This window comes from Myotis davidii, unplaced genomic scaffold (genome assembly GCF_000327345.1).
Source record: "Myotis davidii unplaced genomic scaffold, ASM32734v1 scaffold150, whole genome shotgun sequence".
NCBI lineage: Eukaryota > Metazoa > Chordata > Mammalia > Chiroptera > Vespertilionidae > Myotis > Myotis davidii.
This window is the reverse complement of record NW_006283437.1, coordinates 2350861-2373204: the sequence shown is the minus strand read 5'-3', so window position 1 is coordinate 2373204 and position 22344 is coordinate 2350861. Positions and strand designations below refer to the sequence as shown.

At 45.8% G+C, this 22344-nt stretch overlaps 2 protein-coding genes across 3 annotated transcripts in view; one reads left to right on the top strand and one right to left on the bottom strand.

The window, feature by feature from the left end:
- The window catches only part of METTL9 (methyltransferase like 9), a 68723-nt gene extending 52531 nt beyond the window's left edge, over window positions 1-16192 (top strand). Inside the window, exon 5 of one of the 2 annotated variants that reach the window (XM_006753621.2) lies at window positions 14517-16192. In XM_006753621.2, the coding sequence (XP_006753684.1) occupies window positions 14517-14719 (203 nt within the window). In that variant the 3' untranslated portion in view covers window positions 14720-16192. Of the gene's footprint in view, window positions 1-14513 lie in introns of both variants that reach the window. The other variant, XM_006753620.2, reaches the window with a different exon arrangement.
- Window positions 3770-13512, bottom strand: IGSF6 (immunoglobulin superfamily member 6). Its single transcript, XM_006753619.2, has 6 exons — window positions 12631-13512; window positions 8878-9231; window positions 6613-6719; window positions 5730-5777; window positions 5321-5401; window positions 3770-4241 (listed from the first exon to the last, which is right to left on the bottom strand). The coding sequence occupies exons 1-6, from the start codon at window positions 12695-12697 to the stop codon at window positions 4185-4187; spliced, it is 714 nt and encodes a 237-aa protein (XP_006753682.1). The 5' UTR covers window positions 12698-13512; the 3' UTR covers window positions 3770-4184.
- Window positions 16193-22344: the final 6152 nt, after the last annotated feature.

Genomic DNA, 22344 nt, shown 5'->3' with positions numbered 1-22344 from the left:
CAGGGCTTGGGCGGGACAGGTCCCAGGGGATCAACAGGGCGTTCTGAGCAAGCAGTTATGGCTGCTCTCAGTCCCATCCCTAGGGGCTCCACCTCTCAGAGCCAAGCAACCGCTGCAAACCTCAGGAAGAAAGCTGCCCTCGAGTTCTGACCGATGCCGGACAGTCCCACTTCTCCCTTTTGAGTCTGGGTCCCTAGAGACTCGCCCAGATCTGGAGCTCAGAGTCTGGGACTCCCTCCCGATTGAAACAGACAACCGCTCCCTCAGCCACCAGCCTGCTCCGCGCGCACCTCCGCACCTCAGTATTTGACTTCCACACTGTGCCTCCTCTGAGTCTCGGTATGCTTTTCTCTTTCCTTCTAGTTGTAGAACTTCCCCTCCGCCAGCCTTCCTGTGGTTCTGGGTAATGTCTGTTCCGTCTTTTAGTTGTATTTTTGAGGTGGTTTTGTGAGGCAGCAATCTCTGGTGTTTACCTATGCTGCCATCTTGGTTCCCAATGTTTCTACTTTAAATATGATACTATCTTTTGCCTTGAGGTTGCTGTTGTTTGCCTTGAGCTACATATTTTTTAAGTCCTGTTTTATTAAGAGTTTAAAAAATCGGGAATTACTATTGAATATTTCACTGGTGTTTTCAACATTGATGGAGGTGTGGTTATCCTGCCTTTTCTCCTTTGAATTCATAAACTAAAAGCACTTTTCTTATATATATCCAGCCTTGCAGTTCTGGGTTTAGACTGGATCGTCTTGCATATCACTGGATTGTTTTTTTTAAATTCTAAGTAAAATATGAGCATTAATGCTGGTGAATGATGTTTGGCCTCTGTTTATTTGGTGGATGTTATCTGTGTCATGTTTTGCTGTCGGTGTTCTGCTGGCTTTCTAAAAACTGATTTGGAAGATTTTTATGCGCTCGGACAGTTTAAGTGGCATGTGGATATCTTTTCTTGGGAAGTTCAGTAGTTTTCTCCGGTGACAGCAGCGAGGCCAATGCTTTTTGAAAGGTAGCCTTTGGCAGCTTTCTCACATTTTTCCATGCTGATTGTTCTAGTTAAATTAGACACATTTCGTCTGAAAGCTCCCATCTGTCTAAAATAGAACAAGCAAGACTGACAGGCTGTTTCCTGGAAAGAACTTGGGCCTTGAGGGCCAGCCTATGTTAGAAACATGGGTAGCCCTTACTACCTGGGCCTCTCATCTGTAAAATGGGCTAATACTTACCTGGAGGTATGTTGTGCGGATTAAATAATCTGATGTATAGGGTAGTGCCCAACCGTGTCCATTTTAGCACTGGCATTTGCCATGCCAGATTTATGTTATCCCATCTGTTGTTACTTCGTTTTTATTTGTGGCTTTATTAATCATATATGTTCACAGTTCTTCCGTTTGAAACATTTGTCAGTGTCCTTTAGATCTGCCTGTCAAGCGCCTTTAACAATAATGATCATAACCTACTTTCTGATTTTAGCTCAGAGGTTGCACTTGGCATGGGTTTATGTGACTTGCTCCACAGAGACTCAGGTGCATTCCTATTGGCCAGAGGTGCAGTTCTCCTCTTACACAGCAGGGGGAGTGGGCTCATTCTGAAAACCCACCACCAGCTTTCTGTATGTGGTTTAAGTGCCCTGTAGGGTGTGTAGACAACATGGCTCAGTCTGTTTCTCTCTTTAGTTCTTTCAGTATTATTCTGTTTTCATTGTTATGGGAAACTTAATCTAAATGGAAATCCATTCCAGTGTAATCCTTTCCAGTGCCTATTCTGGGTGCTCAGATAATAGGAATGTTAATAGTAGGGATTCAACAAGCAGTCTTTATGGAGGGGTTTGAGGGTCGATGGCTAAGCAGTGAATGTGCGTCATAGTTCAGTTGAAGTGCAGGAAAAGTATTTTTCTATAGAAACATTGTTCAGTTGCATTCATATAATGACATTTGAGAGCCTACTACGTACCAGGCATTGCCTGGACAGTGGAAATACAAAGATATAATGAAAAACATGCTTCTAGCCTTAAAACGCTCACAGAATAGTACCGAAGGCAGATGTAAATAGACAGTGGAGGGGGCAGTCTGATAGGAAATATGACAAGGTGCTGTGGGCTTCCGTGGGAGGTGACACTGGAGCCATGTGGTTTCTGTGAAGCATTTTGCTCGGCAGAGGGAACAGGATGAGAAGAAGCACGAGAGCATGGACCGGGGCTGGGAAGGGCACGCTCGGCAGGACCCAGGGCAGTACGCAGAGACCTTCGACTTGCACTCGCAAAGTGCTCAGGAAGTATTGTTGGCTAGACGGATGAATAAAGGAATACACATCAGCCCGGCTGGCGGGGCTCAGTGGTCGAGCATCCATCCACCTGTGGACCAGGCGGTCACAGTTCAATTCCCGGTCGGGGTACTTGCCCGGGAATCGATCCCCAGTGTGGGTTGTGTAGGAGGCAGCCGATCGATGATTCTTTCATCATTGATGTCTCTATCTCTCTCTCCCTCTCCCGTCCTCTCTGAAATCAGGAAAAATATATATTTAAAAAAAAAAACAATGCACATTATACATATACCAGGCACTCTTAATAACATTTTATCTAGCTTACTTTATTGTAAGAACATAGTAAATATATATGTGTGTGTGTGTGTATATATATATATAGATATATATGTGTGTATATATATGTATATATATACACACACATATATATGACATACAAAATATGTGTTGGCTGTTTATGTTTTTGGTAAGGCTTTCAGTCAACAGTAGGCTATTAGTAGTTAAGTTTTGGGGAATCAAAAGTTATAAGTGTATTTTTGACTGCTCAGGGGGAGAAGTTGGTGTCCTTAACCCCTGCACTGTTTAAGGGTCAACTATATATTACTTTTTATGCCAATTGTTTAATTTCTATTTTGATGTCTAAGATACACACATACATGCTCACAATACACTGCACTTAATAAAACATACATATACAACATACGTATACACACAAATAAAATGTGTTTACATGCTCCCCTCTTTCCATTTTTTCTGGCATGTGTAACTAGAAAGGTCGAAGATTATGGATTTACGTCATCCATAATGCAAAACATTTTCAAAGGGATCTTAAAATATTTAAAAATTCTATCTGGGTTTTAAAAATAAGAGTACACTTATTTAATGCCATTTTAAAAGAAACACTTTAATGAAGTAAAAGCAATAGGCTGTAACTCATATTTAGTAGTGAGTGTACACTTGAAGGCACTTTAAATAAATTTTTTTGCACTGAAGTAGCCTTCAAAGAACAATCCATAACCTGTTTTCTTGGCACAACATGGACATGCAGAGTTGGCTCTGGTGATCTGCTCTGAGGTTTTCTCTGTTCAACCTAATGCTTTGGATTGTCTGTATTTTAGCTACTGTGTTCTTACTCTGCTCTATGCTAGTCTCACTCTTTGTTGGCAGCTTTGTGCATACCTGGCTGAGAATGGGTGCTATGCAATGCCCAGGCAGTAGGAAAGGAGATGAGTTTTGCTCCAAGGTACTTTGTGAGGTGATTTTTCTCCAGCTCAGATTTCCCTCCCTCCCTCCCTTCCTTCCTCCCTCCCTCCTTCCTTGCCTTCCTCTTTCCGCCCCTCCAGCTTAATCTCATTGGCCTACCACTTGTACAACCCATAGACTGTTCCTCCACTCAAGACTGAGGCATATGGTATGACTTTAGATCTTCTTCAGGATAATGGTCATCACACACCTCATGTTGAATGAGGCAAATATAGAATGCATGGTGTAAAAACGAGCTTTCTGGAAAATGTTAGAATGCTTAGAATTCTATTTATTTATTTATACAGTGTAAAATTTTTAGACTTAGAATTAGGCAGCTGGACTCAGTTTAGATGATCCCAGTTTTGTTGGCAACATCCAAAACGTCATAGTCAGGAGCCAGTTGAACACACGCCTTCTCTCCATCAGGCCTGACCAGGGTGTTGATCTTGACCACATGAGTGTAGCATCTTCTAGCGAGTTAGGGAAGTATGTGCAGTTTCACAGAGTTTGAGTGTGTGGTAGTTATTGTAGTTGTAGTTTCTTGTACTCCGGCATCCTTACTTGTGCCCAGTTGTCTTTTCCATTCATCTTTGTTTATGTTTCTAAAGCCCTGGTGGGTATATGTCCATTAAAACTACCATAACTTCTAATTTTCAGTGACTTGCTTGAAGATTAAATAGTTTCTATGGTCTTTCATAGTTGTCCAGTGCTGTCCTGTTTTCATAAGTGTTGTCTTTCTCCTGCAATAGTCAATAAGCCATATTTAAGGTTATGTAATCACTGATGCCACATTGAACACAACATATAGTGCCATCGTGCATTCTGGGTCCTGAGTGTCCTTCCAGTATTTTGAAAGGTCAAGTATTTAGCAAAAAAAAAAAAAGTTCCTTTTCTTATTCAGATGCCATTGCCAAAGCCCTGGCTTAAGCATGTTGCAATTCTGATGCCTAGGCCGATCTGCAGGCCACTTTGCCCCTTTGCTGGAAAAGATGCCAGCCTCACTGAGAAAAGAGTGTGAACGGGCATTATAATTATTCAGAACGGCATCTTGGGTGGCATACCACTTCTCTGTGTATCTGCATATATACCAAAGAATGAAATGATTCCTTAGACGATATTCTCTCCTGCATGAAATCTCTTTTTAAAAGTTGATTTTTAAAAAACGCACCTCTCTCATAAACCTGTTCCATTTGCCCTCTAGCTGCCGTCTAGGAGGAAAATGCCCTTTGTAGTACGTACGTTCAGTGTTCGGTATAATTTTAACTCAAATCTGAACATCTGGTCGTGTCATGGGATCTGAGTATCGCTCTGCTGGCTGTGAACCAGCGTCTTGTTGGGAAACCTGTTCCCACAGGGCTTTGGCGAGACACTGGCCGAGGTGTCGGGCATTCCTCCCGCCACTCCAGCCCCGGAGCCTGAAGACACATTCAGCTTTTATTCCCATTAGCTGTGTCTTTCCAGGTGTGAATTTCTTTCTGCCTTATTAGCAACAGATAATGTTTACGATATAGCGCGATCCACAAGTGTGTGCAGCATTGGTGCGGCGTCTCCCCCTGCATACTATATGGAGGAGCCGCGGACCCCAGCACCCTCGTCCACACTGAAAGCATTGCCATAGCCACTGTGCTTCTCAGAGTCCATGTCACTGCGGTGCCTGCCGGGTCTCTGTGTGTCAGATGCCTTTGGGGTGCTGCGTGCGAAAGCCCTCTCTTGGACTCCTCCACAGGAAGCCGTGATTATCGATGGCTTATCGGCAGCTTAGTGTTTAGTCAAACATGCTGTATAATGGCATGACATCTTTTTCATACTTTATACTTACAGGTTGGTGACTTGTTCCCACATGTCTCTTATTGTAAAGTTCTTGAGCAATTTCCTGAAAAATACGCCTGGCACTCTTTTTCTGTAAATACAAATGAGAAAACAGTGCCTCTGTCTTAGGACCGGAAGTGCTGGATGTTGCACCCCCTCACCGCCCCCTCCCCAGCATACCTAATCCTACCATTAACTCTGATATCTTTAGTATATTAAGTTGAATTTATGGCTGAGAACTATCAAGTTTAAATCCCAGTTTATCATTTGAGATTATCATTGAGTTTCTCAACAATAGGAGACAGTAGCTATGGTTTAAAGTTACCGTGATGCTCTCTGTGTCTCTTAAACTGTTTCAGATTTGAAATAGTTACAACCTGCCACAATGTAAAAGATATCTTACAAGCATTGGTCTGTACCTTTTGTGAATCTTCTTTTTCTTTGTTTCTTAGAGTGTTAAATTTTGACTGTCAAAAAGAAAAGGAGAATTTTAAGAGATATTTTATGTACTCAAAACAATTGGGGCAGACACCTCCCATAAGATTGAACTAACAGTATTTAAGGCTATACAGGAAAAATTAATCATTTTCATGCCGTTTCTGAGATGCTTTTATTATATTAATAAAATAACTCAGACTGATATTGATTGTTGTATTTATAGCAACCCTGATATCACACACATAGACCCCCTCTTATAGCAGCATACGAGCAGCCAGGAGATAGGTACTCTTTCTCAAAAACTTTAGGCCTTTTAAAAATATTTTAGGGCAGCTCCTGATCTTTTTGTTAACCCTTTTTTTGCTCATTCCTTTTTTAAAAAATATATATTTTTATTGATTTCAGAGAGGAAGGGAGAGGGAAAGATAGAAACGTCAATGATGAGAGAATCACTGATCGGCTGCCTCCCGTACCCCTACTGGGTATCGCGCCGGTCATGTGTCCTGACCTCCTGGCTCACTGGCCAACGCTTAACTGCTGAGCCGCACTGGCCAGACCCCTTTTGCTCATTCTTAACTCCCCCCGCCCCCAGCAGACAGATAGCATATAAGGTGGTTTTGAAGAAGGGTCCTTATTCCAGTAATATAGGTTTTAAAGAGAAAACATTGGGTCCTCTGGTCAGTGACGATTGCTGGGATGAAAATGTGCTTGCTTCTCTGACTCCCTGGCAGGCGGTCTTCCTGCCGCCACTCAGGGAGCCCGTCGCGAGGGGAGCTGTTCTGAGGCTCCGCGTGGAGGGGTGGGAGTCATTTCCTTGTGAGGAGAGTCAGGCTTTGGGGTCCAGTGCAAGGCAACTGGACTTACCCTGGCGAGGATGACGAAGACCCCGAGCACCACGACCACGTAGACGGAGAGCAGGGCCAGCAGAGCCGCCAGGAGCCCCCGCAGGGCCGTGCCTGGGCCTCGCGCTTCTGGGTAAATGCAGAACAGAGGCAGCCAGTCAGTGGGAACTTACTGTGAGTGCACATGTGAGGCTCAGCTGAGCTACCTTTTAGAGGTAAAACACACACTCCGCTTGGCAAGTCATAAAAATGTATTTATGGTCCTTGATTTTAAAGACATTCAAGTATATGCTATAGTGAAAGCCAGTTCATCAGTTTTTAAATGTATTATGCCGAAAATGTTACTTGTTTTTAAAACTAAGAAGTTTTAAAATCCAATTAATTGTCACAAAGGTAAGAATCACTTTTTATATAAAGCGTTATTTAAAGTTAGATATTTCAAGACAGTTAGTTCAAGGGCATGGGAGGCTGCTCTTGGTGGAGACGGTGAGCAGTGTCTGGGATCTGTCTGTGGGTGGAGATGTGTCCCTGTGCTTGTCAGCGCTGCGGCCTCGAGCTGTTGAGAACGCTAGCTGACCAGCGCCATCTGGGAAGGGCCTGCCGGCCTGGCGTGGCGGCCACAGTGCATGTTACACTCTTAAACAGCGGCTGCTGTTCCATGCCCCTTCTTGCTCATGAAGTCTTGGAAGGAGAATGATTAAGTCCGTTTTCACATTCTGAATGCTCCCTGCTTGCAGGAAGTGTGCTGGGCTCTTGGTAGGGGCGGGGTCATATGCTGCCTTCAAGTACTTGATTATTTGAAGTGCAAAATACAATTTGATTTGTAAACATTATCTGAATAACCTGTACTTTTCAATTACATACCTGTAGATACTTATCCTGTGAACTCGGTTTATACAATGTATATTTTTGTTCTGAAACTAACAAATTAACCATAGTGGGAAAACTTTTAAAAAATGTTCCAAGTGCTAAATTAGGAGTTCTACGGAGAAGATAGGAATTTTCCATGTCTGTATTAGCAATACTTTCATTTCTGCTCCTAAAACTAGAATTTCTCTTCATACAAGCTTGCATTTTTCTATGGCTGCTGTTTTTATAGAGGACCAATGCAGTGAGCTGTACAAACCTCGAGTCGTGTGTTTGTTCTCATGTCTGTAGCTAACATTTATTGAGGACTTGCTATAAGCTAGGCACCAATAAAAGTGCTCTTTGCACATTAGTTCATTTACAATTTATCTTACAGGTGAGAGTGAAGTAAGGTTAGGTGGCAGTGGGATACCCAGAGCCTATGAGGACACCCTAGTAACGAACAGCAGGATGCAGAGGGGAGCGGGCCTGCCGAGTCCTGTGCAAGTGCACGGTGGTTGGTGCACACCGAGTCCATGTGTCCATGCTCTCAGCGCCCATCGTACCGGAGTCATTTTTAAGGGAAGAGATGGAGTCTGGGAGTTACTGCCCCTCTCTTTTCCCATTATGTGAAGCTTTATCCCTAAGTTTAAAAATTTAATTTCTTAAATATAGGACTTGGCTAGGGTCAGTGTCCTCACTTGAATGAGGAAATTGTTGTGGGTTTTAACAAATCTCAAGAGCCAGAGCCCCGCTAGCCCCTTCCTCTTCTGTGCACACAGAATGGCAGGGTCAGGGATACCCTTTGGCTTCTCCCCAAATTTGTATTTATTCTCCATAATGCATATTTTTTCTGGGTCCAATTTATCAATCACTTATGTGCCCTTGCAGTGCTTTGTTCTAGATCAGTGGTTCTCAACCTTCTGGCCCTTTAAATACAGTTCCTCATGTTGTGACCCAACCATAAAATTATTTTCGTTGCTACTTCATAACTGTAATGTTGCTACTGTTATGAATCGTCATGTAAATATCTGACATGCAGGATGGTCTTAGGCGACCCCTGTGAAAGGGTCTTTCGACCGCTAAAGGGGTCGCGACCCACAGGTTGAGAACCGCTGTTCTAGATGGTGTGATACTGGGCCAGTTCCTAAGAAAGAGGGGGTTAGCATGGCATGGGACGCTCCACCACTCACCATCACACAAGAAAGGTCACCCTCACTCATGACATCTGGGCGTGGGGAGAGGGTGGAGTGCCGACATCCCGCCGACTGTGGAGGCTGGAGAGGGGCTCCCAGGGGTTTTCTAACCAAACCGTGTGCTGGCCTTCCCTGGCCAAGGAACTAAGTCGGCAGAGCTGTGGTGCGCTCCGAGTGGAAGGTGGGCAGTGTGTTTAAAGGCCGCGCAGCGTGCGGTGCGCTGGAGCATAGCCGTGACCACTGACCTCTCACCACCAGCACGGTCCCCGCTCCGGCCTCCTTGGCCCTTGGGTCCTCTGAGCTGGGCGAGGCGAGTCCACAGATGTAGATGGCACTGTCATTGGGCGTCAGCCGGTTGACTGTGAGGGAGACCTGGTTCTGTGCCTTCCTCACTGTAAACTTGTCGGCCTCACTTGTGCACCCGTCCACGCAGAGGGTCTCCGTCCGGTGAGCCCCGTAGCGGAACCACAGGCTGCTGGGGGCCTCAGGGGGGCAGCCGACCGTGGAGAAGAAGCAGGGCACGGTCACGGCCCCTTGCGCGTAGTCCACTTCGAGGACAGGAGGCTGCGAGATGGACACGGTGCAGCCGCCCACGGCACCTGGAGGAAGACAGCGCTGCTTGGACCTCGCTGACATTTGTGGGCCAGAGAGCCCACCTTTCTTTTTCTTACCTTACGCTCAGCACCAACGACTGAAAAAATAAGACACCAGCGCCCTCACTTTGCCTAACTCCCCATTTCCTGGCCTGACCTGCTGGTTCACAGCGACGTCTGCTTACTTGGAACAGCCCCAGAGAAGTTCCAGTGGGGTCGGCCCTGCCCGATCAGGAGGTCGGGGTCCCGTGGTCACGCCCGGCGGACTGACTGACCAGTTGCCCTGGGACCTCAGAGCCTGCTTCCCCATCCGTACCCTGGCCTCGCAGGACTGTCACGTCCAGCGTGGTGCTGGGATCAGAGCCCCTCATGCAGGTGCTGCTGCCATGACGGAGCCACGTGAGCAGGAGGCATTTGGGGTTTTGCCCTGTGGGGGTGGGATTACTAGGAATTCGTGGGCCTTCACAATTGCCCCTCTGTCAGCTGGGTTGTTCCTGTGGGCAACATTTTGAAAGGCGAGAAGCACACCTGGGGCAATGCCGCCCTGGCTCGGGTGCTGAGCAGAGGCCTAACGAGCCAGGCCTGCCTGGCCCAGCAAGTTCGGCTTCGCCCCGGCCGCCGTCGCTGCTCGGATGGAAACACTGGGACAACAGGCACAGACCGGAGGGGTCCTGGCTCTGCCTGCTCTCTGGTGTGTGGCTCAGCTCCTCACTAGCAGAACGGGGGTAGCGTTCTGCCCCTCAGGGGCGAGTGAGACCCTGGATGCAGAAGGATGTTTACTTGCTTGCCCTAGGAAGTATTTAAGAAAAGCGAGATATTGCCGCCGCCGCCGCCACTGTCCCTGCTTCTGCGCCATTTTAGAGACAATCGCGGGCGTCCAGCGGGTGTTGCAGGCTGGACTGGACACCCGGCCGTGCCGGCCACCTGCGTGCTGCTGCCCCCGTCACGCAGGGCGACCCTGCCTCCACCTTACCCGGCGTGTGCAGCTGGGAAGCCACCAGGGGTTTATAAATGGAGATTCTGCCCACAGCCCGTGGGGGCGTGAGCTCTGCCTGGAGTAGTATTGGCTGAGACACATTCGAGTTATTTTGGCCTATTTTTAGTCTGACTTCTGCCTGGTTGATGTTTCTAACTGGTCTGTGTCTGCAAATGAAATGGAAGAGGGACCAGCTGGTCTGGTGCTCGAGGTCGGACGGGCCTTGTTCACTTGCACTTTATTACAGGCCTGGTTGTGAGGCAAAGCTGTTCTCGCCCCTTTTTAAGTTTAGTATTTGTACAATTGGAGATGAGCTGGGAGCCACGTGAGAGGGTGCGGTCACCCCGAGCACCCGCTGGCACGGCCAGGCTGCACAGGCCCAGCAGCGGCGCGCGCCTCCTGCCCGCGCGTCACCGTGACGCTGCAGAACCCTGACTTGCAGCCAGTGACCATTTTATCTTGGAGGCTTTGAGTTGGACTTGGGCCTGTTGCAATGTAACAGATTAACAAAGTGTCTCAGTTCCAAGTCCTTTGTGGGAAGGAATTCTTAAAAGAGAAGCTGGCTTTTTTTTTGGTTTGTAAATCCTAACCCGCCCTAGCTGGTTTGGCTCAGTGGATAGAGCATCAGCCTACAGACTGAAGGGTACCGGGTTCAATTCCAGTCAAGAGCACATGCCCGGGTTTCCACCTCAATCCCCAGTAGGGGGCATGCAGGAGGCAGCTGATCAATGATTCTCATCATTGATGTTCCTTCCTTCCTTCCTCTCTGAAATCAATAAAAATACATTTTAAAAAAAATCCTAACCTGAGGATATTTTTGCTATTGAGTTTTAGAGAAAGTGGAAGGGAGGGGTAGGCAGGGAGAGGGAAAGGAGAGAAAGAGGAAGGAGGAGAGAGAGAGAGAAAGAGAGAGTGAACCATCAGTGTGAGAGAGAGACATCGATTGCTTGCCTCCCACACATGCCCGACAGGGCCAAGGATCGAACCTGCAACTCAGGTACATGCCCTTGACCGGGCATTGACCCCGAGGCCCTTCTATGCACAGGTTGACACTCTAACCACGGAGCAGGAGACCAGGGCCAGAGAAGCCAGCTTTTAACACTTTCCTTGGAGAACTAATGCCCAGGATAAAAGAACTATTTGCAATTCTGGAGTTTTATATCTCCGCCTATTTCCAGTTCTGCAAAATGAGTCTGCGTGAAAGCAAATCAGTGGTAGGGTTTCCGGAGTTGTGAGAGCAGACTTGTGAGGAAACTTCTGTTTCTTCATGTCCCAGTTAAGCAACATCTCCAAAAAAAGAGAAGTTGGGATGATGTGCCACACAGCCTGCTCCTTTAAGAGCTCTCATGTTCTGTAGGATATTTTAAATGTAGTACCCTTTGAAAGGGTTGAAAGTTTATCTCCTTGGTGGAGGGAATTTAAAAAGGTTACTTTAGTATTTTTAAAAACAAAACTAGAAAATAAGTTAAAAACGAATTTTTGAAAAGGAGAAAGCCCCTCAGGGACAGCTTTGAGCATGCGGAATAGGAGCTGGCACAGCGAGCTCCCTGGCCACGCCACCTGCGCCCACTCCCCCTTAGGCAGCTCCCAGGCACTGTCTGTACCCCTTCAGGGAGCATCGTTAAAAGAGCAGGGTTTTACTTTACAGTCACACCAGTTACCGTAAAGTAACTGGTAGACATAAGGTGCACCTCATAGAAACAATAGGATATTGAAAGTGGAAGTGAGAAATCACCCATAGAGTCCTTTAACCCAAAATAACCACTGTTAAGATTTTTATATTTATTTTTAACAGGTGAAAAAAGTTAATTTTTAGAGCTTTTGCTGCCTTCTCTGCCCTACAACCCAAACTTTGTGGGCAGAACTGAGATCATTATATCAGGACTATGATGAGATGATTAGAACTGCGAGGTGGGAGCCACTTTCTTTCATGGATGAAAGCAGCAGCAGCAGAATTTAAACTCAGGTCTGTGATAGGGTGGTTGTTCTCGGGAAAGGAGCTGAAGCAGTCCGCGCCCCCCCCCCCCCCCCCCGGTAGTCCCTCTCTTTTATAGAGATTCAGCTTTTCAGAAGCACTGTTCTGTGAAGACATTCAGGGCTGTGCTCAGCGCTCACTGTCACCCTGTGGGGTTGGGAGCCCTGTCGCTGACGGCCAGCACCTGGAGCTGTAGGACTAGCTCACCCTTCGGTGCGGTGCGCTCTGTGAAGCAGCTAACAGCAAAGGGAAGTTTCCAGTGCGAATATGAAACGTTCTCAGCGATTCTCTTATCACCATTTCCCCCGGGAAAAGGAAACTTACCACTTTAGACAATTTCTGTAATGTTACACATTTTAAAATTATTTTGTAGGGGCTTAAAATATAAACATAAATGCATTAGGCAAAAAATAGCAATTGATTTAAGTCAAGTGGAGGAGAAAAAGCAGCTTACCGACACAGCACAGAAGCAGACCGACTTCCAGGCCGAGGAGGGCCCTGGCCGCGTCCACAGCCTCCATCTCTGTGTGTGGGGGTGGGGACGTGTATTTGAAGAGAGTTGCCCTGTTTTCCTCTTTTTAGAAGGAAGAACTGAAGAGAGGAACTCTTATTAAGGAACCATAATCAGGAACTTTTTGAAATTGTGTAAATATTGTTTGTAATGCAGTTTCGCCATTTGAAGTTGAGACTTTAGCCTAGAGCACATGTCTAGGTGTTCATATGATACATTTGTCTTGGCTTTTCGCAAAGCCTCTTAGGCGCTAGATGGTGTGAGTGAGACTTGATGTGTGGGTATTCCCGGGAAGGAGTATTACTTAAATGTCCAGCGCAGTCTCTTTGCCGGTCTTGGGAGTCACCGCTGGAATCGCCACAGAGAGAGATCAGTGAACAGCAAACACATCTCAGTATAATGAACAACACGCTGTGCCAGTAAGTAGCTGAGCCCAGTTTTGTGTGACCCCTTTTTAATGTGTCAGTGAAGCAGGTGTGTGGAACCTGTCACCCGTCCCTCCCAGCCCTGCTCCCTGCCCCCCTCCGTGCTCAGATTCTTTCTGAAACAATAGAAATGGACTCTGCTGACTTAAGCAAAAGGGAATTTAAGGAAAGGATGGAGGGGGTCACAGAGCCACTGAGAAGACGGCAGAATTGCCTGTTGGCTGCAGCCAAGAAAAATGCCCCGGTCACTCCATCAAGCTGATCTGAAGCCCCACCACCGCCAAGCACCTGCCAGTGCTGCCCCAGCCTTGGCGCCCTGCCACTGCTCCCCGCTCCCCCCAGGAGGCTCCGCCCTCACTCCTGGGCCACCAGCTCTTCCTGCCAGGGCTCAGCGAGTGTGTCTGAGCTCAAAGGCAGGAGAGGGCGTCCTGTGACGTCTTCCCACTGCAGGGCTTTTGCTCTTGGCACTGACAGTGACAGAGTTTCCCGTTTACAGCACATTATTCCAGCTGAATTTAGTAACACTTAATTTCTGTGTGTTTATTTTACATCGTCATAGTATCTACAAGCACCTGAATTTACATTGTGTGTGTCTCTCTCTCTAGTCGATGCTTGGTATGTATGTGAACTTGAACACCCCCCCCCCCCCCCCACCGTGATGCTCAGATGAGGTGGTTGACATGGCGTCAGTGCAGGGAATGCGGGACACATCCGTTCTCGCTCTGTCTCTGGTCCTGGAGCTTTACTTTATAAGGTTGTTTTGAAAAGTTAGGGAGTGGCCCTAGCTGGTTTGGCTCAGTGGATAGAGCGTTGGTTGGCCTGCGGACTGAAGGGTCCCAGGTTTGATTCCGGTCAGGGGCACATGCCCAGGTTGTGGGCTCAATGCTCAGGCTGTGGGCTTGATCCCCAGTTGGGTGCATGCAGGAGGCCGCCAATCACTGATTCTTATATTCTTTAAAAGAAAAGTTAGAGAGTGGATCAACTTCCCTTGAAAAGCACACTAATTATTTATTTTTATAAATTAAAATCCTGTATTAACCTAGTTTTATTTTCAGCCTAATAAACCTCTCTAATTAATTCATTGCGTACGTTTACTACAGCAGTGGTGTTTTCTTGTATTTATCCAAAACCCTCCTTCCAGTATCATGTGTTGCTCCTGCCTCAGTTTTCCAGTATTTGGTGAACTTTGGGGCAGAACCCGACGCTCCCGCCTGCTCTGGCGCTCACTGGCCTTGCAAGCTGGGCTCCTCCCCTTGTTCAGTCTGCTCCTTGTCTCTGTCCCCTACCTCGGAGCCTGGGAGGGAGTCAGCAGAGCACCCAGCCTTGGCACACTCGTCCCTCCTCCCCCCTTCAAACAACTCGTTTGTTCAAGAATTTAACTTAATCTTTTATTTGTTTTAGTAGGTGGCAAGTGGGAGAAGCCATCAGAAATTTTGGAAATCAAGGGACAGAACTGGGAAGAGCAAGTGAACAGCCTGCCTGAAGTTTTCGGGAAAGCGGGTTTTGCGATCGAGGCTTTCACCAGACTGCCGTACCTGTGTGAAGGGGACATGTACAACGACTACTACGTCCTGGACGACGCTGTCTTTGTTCTCAAACCCGTGTAACCGAACAGGGTCTGCATTCTCCATTACGCAGGGGAGGAGCTGGGGACTGTCGGGCTAAAGATCATGTAGGAATTTAAAAAGCCAAAATACTAATTATTTCTTCGTAGTGTGTAAAAGGAATGTTTTTTTAAAAAAACAACCCAACTCTTTGATGATTTTATCAGCTCTTACTCAGTATGCAGGTCTCACTCCAATTACAGGAGATATTTTTTATACTTCATTGCAGTGGGGACACCTTGCCAGTCCTAGCAATAGTCATGACTTCTCATGGGAACAGCACATGCGGATGGTTTCCAATCAAGTGAGGGCTGGCAATGAAGGTGTCCTTCAGTTGCAGATACTGGTTCTAAGGTATAGCCACTGGCACTCTGTCCTGTTTAGACATCTTTCTGTCCTTATTCAAGAAACTGTTTTAATCATGCTAATAAACTCTTTTGGAGATGACTTCAGTATCAGGTTTGAGTTCATGAAAGTCTCCCAGCACCTTGCACTGCTTTGACTTCAGGGACACCCCACTAGTCACATTCTGTGGAGGATGCAGCTGCAGGAGGGCCCGGGAGGGGCGGGGGGCTGTGAATTGTGAACACGGAGGCAGTCAGACCAGCCCTCAAGAGAGCCACCTCACTGGGATACAGTACTTCAGGGACTACCACCCACTCTCCAATTCACGTTGCTTTGGGGAATGCAAAACACTGGCTCAGCCTTTGTGGTAGCTAACGTCCTACACTCAGAACTTTGTGTTTCTGGACAATCTCAGGTTCTCACAACTGAAACATTCAGTTATGTCTACCAAAAAAACAGAACCTAAAGATATTTTAATTCCACTTCTTCCCCTACACTTGTATACCTCTTTCCCAGGACTTGGTTCATCCTAAAATCCTCCCCTGAATTTATTAGTTGCCAAGCATATGGGTTGATGAAGACTGTGTCGGACTCGTGCATTCTCGGATCTGTGAGTGCCTCCACCACATACCCAGACATGTTGCAATGCAGGAACTCATTAGCTGGTCAGTAACCATTGTGGATATTCCAAAGAGCAGAGCACTTAACCCAGAATCTAATATCTCAGTAATCGCAGAGATGCCGATCTGAGATTGATGTTTTTAAACAATATGTTATTGTTACAACTTCATTTCTTTTCCCAGCCAGGTGTTTCACTAAATATTCCCCTTTATATGCTCATAGAAGTCATCAAATCAACACGTTTACTGCAACGCCTGGGTGTAAAGGCGCATTGAAGCCTTGAGAAGAATGCTTCGTTATTCATTAGGAGCGACACTCCCACCTCCTCACGCCCGTGTCTCCCGCTGTCATGGTGTAGTTACAATAAGAGTTGGGTTATGTGATTTATGCAAAATTGTTGGCACGTTCTAAAGCTTTTTTCCAGGAATTCAAATAAGCGAAGTGCAAATACTTAGCACCCTAGACTGTAAAAATAGAAGGCGGAAATGAGTAAACAATGTAGTTCTTGTACAGTGGCGTTTTGCTTCTTTATGAACTGTCTGTCATTACCAGGGGTTGCTATTAGACTGTTGAACAAGAGTGCAAGAGTGATAGATGTTCAAAGGCGGTTGCCCCAGTGTTTCATAACTTTGAAATCGAGGCTTAATTTGATGGTCTGTTCAAAACAAAACTCATTTGTTACTCAGAAAAGCAGAGAAAGCACAAACATTTATGCATTTCGAAGATAAAAATCGTTTCTTAAAATTAGATTCTCTGAAGACCTAATTATCTTTGATGTTTTGTGGTGAAAATTTACACCAGCAAATCTCACAGCTCCTGGCTGGTCTCTGAAGCCTGGTGGTGTGCCCTTTCGCTAGATGGCGCTGTTGCTCACTCAGTGTCAATGGCTTTTTTTTTTCCCTTCCCTAAATGGAATCATGTTTTTTCCCCCCAAAGTACAATAAAGCTGCCTTCTTGTCTGCACCATTCTTTGTGTAAGTGCCTCATATCAAGTTCAGGTTGTGCTAGAGAAATTAAGAGCTCTATTTGTGGTCAAAGCAGGCTAACTATCTGACCTTAGGTCGCGGAGGAGGGAAATGCAAGCTGCACCTGTGAGCCCTAGCACCTGGCACCTGTGGCTGCAGCTCCTCGCACCTGTGGCTGTAGCCCCTCGATGCTCAGACTGCTGGCTTCGGAGAAGGGAAGGAAAGGAGAGACAATGCCCTTAGTCATTTCTCCCTTGGGCAGAGTAGTTAAAAGCGACAGTGTATTTCCTACGCGTCTATAAGTCATATCAGCTTTTACATAGTTGGCCTGTAATAGAAGAGAAGCTGGCTGGGAAAGAAAACCTCAGTGTTTCATGTTGTCTTTCTGAGTAAAGCTTTGTTTTCACTTCGTTCTGAGCCTGGTATTTAAATATACTCGGAATAAAGCAAGCAGTTTCTACCAGTTGCTTCCCACCACTTGGTGACCGATGAAGTTTCATGGTCTTTTTCCTCCAACTACAGCACATTGAACCTGGGCTTCCAGTGGCTAAAGTGACCCACACATGTGTGCAGGTGCCTGTATGCTCCCAGACAAGCTTACATTCTGTGCACCCTGTGGAAGCGGGAAGATGGGCCGCGAGCCAAGGCCGGATGGTCTGAGTGGTACTGCCTGGGTTCATTATTGACTCCAAAGAGGATGCTCACAAACTTACAACAACTTCCCAAAGATGTAAAATCATCCATTGGCTGAAGGAAGTTGACACTGTATCCACAGTAAGAAACCTGTGTGATCTAAGTGGAAAAAGGCACCCAGATCATTAAGGAACTAGTACTGCAATACAAAATTCAACAGCCTGCCTTTTGCAATTAGTGGATCATGAGATAATAGCTAGGCAACAGTGAACAGTACAATAAAAATAAAACTCCACACCTGTAGCTATCTATGGGTGTTCATATTTTGCTGCTTGCTTAGACAATTTTAATATATTTGTGTTGTGTTTGTCTTCTAAGTAGGAATTCTAACTGTTTAAAGTTGCTTGCTTTTTAAAACTCATTTTAAAAGAAACTTTTATTTTGGAATAATGTTAGTTTAGAGAACTCTTGCAAAGACAGTACAACCAATTCCTGTATACCCTTTATCTAGTTTCCCTAATCTTAGTAGTCATGGTATATACATGTCAAAACTAAGAAATTAGCTTTAGTACATTAGTATTAAGTACATTACAAGCTATTGGCCCATTTTTTTGCTAATAAACTTTTCTGTTTTAGGCAATTCAGGATACCATATTTAATTGCTCACTTTAAAAAATTTATTATTGATTTTAGAGAGAGAGGAAGGAAGAGAGAAATGTCAATGTGGGAAGGTAACATCAATTGGCTGCCTCTTGTATGACCCCCTACTGGGGATTGAGCCTGCTACCTGGGCACATGCCTGACTAGGAATCGAACTGTGGCCTCTCGGAGCATAGAATTGTTACTTTACAGACACAGTGCCATGATTTGTTTTTCTTCCAATTTTTATTGAAGTAAAACACACATAAAAATTACCATCTTAGCCATTTCCAGGTGTATAGTTCAGTGGTACTTAGGACATTCAGTGTGCAGCCATAACCATTTCATCTCAAAGCCCTGAAACTCCCCACTAAATACAACTCCCTTCCTTCCTTCCTTCCTTCCTTCCTTCCTTCCTTCCTTCCTTCCTTCCTTCCTTCCTTTCGTTAATCCTCACGAGAGGGTATTTTTTCCCATGATTTTAGAGAAAGTGGAAGGAAGTAGGAGAGACAGACAAAAACATCGATATGAGAGAGACATTGACTGATTGCCTCCTGCATGTGCCCCAACTGGGCCTGGGGATTGAGCCTGCAACCCAGGTACTTGCCCTTGACCAGAGTCAAATTTAAGACCCTTCAATCCATGGGCTGATGCTCTAACCACTGAGCAAGCAACTGGCTATGGTCCATTCTTTCCTCAGCCAATTGCACCATCACCTACCTACTTTCTATGGCTTTGACTACTCTAGGTCCCTCATAAAGTGGGATCACACAATATTTGTCCATTTGTGTCATAGCATAATATTCTCAAGGCTCATCCATGCTGTGGACTATGCCAGAATTTCTTTCCTTTAAAAAAAAACACATTTATTTTTCAATTACAGTTGACGTGCAATATTATATTAGTTTCATGTGTACAACATAATGATTAGACATTACATGACTTACTAGGTAATCATGTCAAATCTCACACCCATCTGACACCATATATAGTTATTAGACTATAATTGACTATTCCCTGTGTTATACTTACATCCCCGTTACTACTCTGTAATAGCCAACTCGTGCTTCTGAATCCTTTCACCTTTTTCACCCACCCCCCCAAACTCCCATCTGGCAAACGTCAAAGTGGTCTCTGTATCTGAGTCTATTTCTGTCCTGTTTCTTCATTTATTTTGTTTTTTAGATTCATTTATTGAGAGACTAGAGGCCTGATGCACGAAGTTCGTGCAAGGGGCTTGGCTTCTGCCGCTGCCACGGCCACCTCTGCCTTGGCCCCCGCCACCACGGTTTCATCCAAAAGGACGTCCAGTCTAATTAGCATATTATGCTTTTATTATTATAGATATGTATTTATTGCCATTTTATTGGTTTTTTTTCTTCTTCTTAAAGAAGACTAACATTTCATGTAATACTGGTTTGATGGTGATAAATTCCTTTAGCTTTTCCTTGTCTGGGAAACTCTTTATCCTTCAATTCTAAATGATAGCTTTGCTGGGTAGAGTAATCTTGGTTGTAGGTCCTTGCTTTTCATCACTTTGAATATTTCTCACTACTTCCTTCTGGCCTGCAATGTTTCTGTTGAGAAATTAGCTGACAGTCTTTTGGTAGCTCCTTTGTAGGTAACTAACAGCTTTTCTCTTGCTGCTTTCAAGAGTCTCTTTTTGTCTTTAACATTTTGCATTCTTTTTTAAATTATTGATTTTCTAGAGAGAGGATAAGAGAAACATTGATGTGAGAGAGAACCATCGATCGGTTGCCTGCACATGCACCTCCACTGGGTATTGAACCCACAACTAGGTATCTTCCCTGGCCAGGAATCAAACCTGTCACCTTTTGGTTTATGGGATAATGCTCCAATCAACTGAGTCACACTGGCCAGGGCTTCACTTTTTGCATTTTAATTATGATGTCTTGGTGTGGACCTCTTTGGGTTCATCTTGTTTGGGACTCGCTGTGTTTCTTGCACTTGTATGTCTATTTCCTTCACCAGGTTAGGGAAGTTTTCTGTCATTATTTTTTCAAATAGGTTTTCAATTTCTTGCTCTCTCTTCTCCTGGCACCCCCATGATGCGAATGTTGGTTTGCTTGAAGTTGTTCCAGAGGGTCCTTACACTATCTTCATTTTGGGGGATTTTTTTTTTCTTTTCGCTCTAATGATCTGACTTGGGTGTTATTTACTTCCTTAGATTTCAAATTGCTGATTTAATTCTCAGCTGTATCTACTTTATTGTTGATTCCCTGTAAATTATTCTTCATTTCAGTTAGTGTAGCCTTCATTTCTGACTGGTTCTTTTTTATGGTTTCCATGTCCTTTTTTATGCTATTGAAGTTCTCATTAAGTTCATCTACTCTTCCCCTAAGTTCATTGAGCATCCTTATAACCAGTGTTTTGAACTCTTCCTTTAGTAGATTGCTTTTCTCCATTTTGTTTTAGTTCTTTTTCTGGAGTTTTGTTCTGTTCTTTCATTTGGGCCATGTTTCTTTGTCTCCCTGTGTTTGTTTCTATGTCTCCTGGACTTGTAGAGTGGCCTAATGTAGTAGGTGTCCTCTGGGGTTCAGTGGCACAACCTCCCTGATTACCTGATCTGGGCACTCCAGTTGGGCCCCACCCACTGTGTAGGCTGTGTACACCCTCCTGTTGTACTTGAGCCTTAATTGCTGTTGGCATGTCAGTGGGAGGGATTTATCCCCAGGCTGATTGGTTGCAAGGACTGGCAGTGACCACCAACCACCATGGAGGATCAGCTGTGCAGGAGCCCACCTTACAGCACAGGACTAACTTTAACAGAGCTCTGGTCATGCTGAGTCTAACCCTTGAGTGTGTCACTGTGGAGGTGGTGGGGTGATGCTTCAATATGTTCTGAAACTGTCCACTGGTTGCGCTGGCTCTGGGGCCTCCCGGGAGGTTCAGGCCAAAGTCAGTCACTGCCTGGGCTCTGTGCAGGGCCACCCAGCATGAGATACAAGGCAATCTGCAGATGGCTGATGCTAGGGCTGGGCCTGGAACCACTTAGCGAAAGGTATGCGGCATGCTGAGACCAGATGCTGCCTGTTTGTAAAGTTTCAGGAAAGTCTGAAATGTGAGCCAGGACAGGCCTTTCTTATGGAAAAACCCCTGGAAATGGGTTGGGCGGGCCCACAAGTTGGGTGGGGTGGGGGTCTCAGGGAATCACCAGAGTGGAGAAAATAGTGTTAGCCAGGTTGAAGGAGTTTCAGATATGATGCCTGCCTCTGGCTCTGTGGGGGAGAGCTGATTGAAGGAATAATGGCCTCAGACAGCACTTTGGTCTGGTAGGAAGCTGTCCCCCCAGCTCTCTGACTGATGGCAGACAATTTGGTTCCTCCCAGTGTGCCCCTGCTGCCTTTTAAGCTACTGCCCAGCGCTGGAGCTCAGAGGGAGTGTCTGAGTATGTCCATGTGTGTGCCCCTTTAAGAGGAACACCTGGGACTCCAGCAACCTCCATGTCACTTAGTCATAATACCCACTGGTCTTCACAGCCAGAAGTTATGGGGCCTTCTCTTCCCAGCACTAGACTCCTGAGCTGGAGGGCCCTGGTGTGGGGTTGGAACACCCTCACTCCTCAGGGGGAACCTCTTCAGCTGAGATATCCCTCCTGATTGTTATCTGCCACACATGGATGTGGGACCAGCATCTTTCGTAGGAATAATGGCCTCAGACAGCACTTTGGTCTGGTAGGAATCTGTCCCCATCTCTGCCCATCTATGAATCTCCATGTGGCCTCTCTCTCTCTCTCTCTCTCTCTCTCTCGTTAATCCTCATATGAGTGGAAGGGAGGAGGAGAGACACACACACAGAGAGAGAAACATTGGTCTCTCTCTCTCTCTCTCTCTCTCTCATCCTCATATGAGTGGAAGGGAGGAAGAGAGACACACACACACAGAGAGAAACATTGATATGAGAGATACACATCAATTGGTTGCCTCCTGCACCAGCCTCGACCAGGACCAGGGATCAAACCTGCAACCAAGGTCCATGTCCTTGGCCAGAATCGAACTCGGGACCCTTCAGTCTGTGGACTGACACTTTATCCACTGAGCCAACTGGCTAGGTTGTGGCTTCTTCTTTAAAAGATAACTTGCCTCCCTTTTTCTTACTCTTTAAAAAATATATATTTTTTTTACTGATTTCAGAGAGGAAGGGAGAGGGAGAGAGAGATAGAAACATCAACAATGAGAGAGAATCATTGATCATCCTGCACGCGCATGCCCTCTCCTGGGGATCAAGCCCGCGACCTGGGCATGTGCTCCTGACTGGGAATTGAACCCAGGACCCTTCAGTCCGTAGTCCAATGCTCTATCCACTGAACCAAACCTGCTAAGGCTTAAAATATTATTGATTAAACAGACCAAGTGCCCATCAGCAGATGAGTGAATAAAAAAACTGTGGCACATTTACACACTG

What these genes read in the sequence shown, in the direction of transcription:
- IGSF6 (XM_006753619.2), bottom strand. Translation starts at nt 12,697, where the DNA reads ATGGAGGCTGTGGACGCGGCCAGGGCCCTCCTCGGCCTGGAAGTCGGT. An exon ending in GACCGTGCTGGTGGTGAGAG is followed by an intron (nt 6,720 to 8,877) that starts GTCAGTGGTCAC and finishes GCATTTACCCAG; the next exon opens with AAGCGCGAGGCCCAGGCACG. An exon ending in TGGGAACAAGTCACCAACCT is followed by an intron (nt 4,242 to 5,320) that starts GTAAGTATAAAG and finishes TGACTATTGCAG; the next exon opens with GAGAAAGACAACACTTATGA.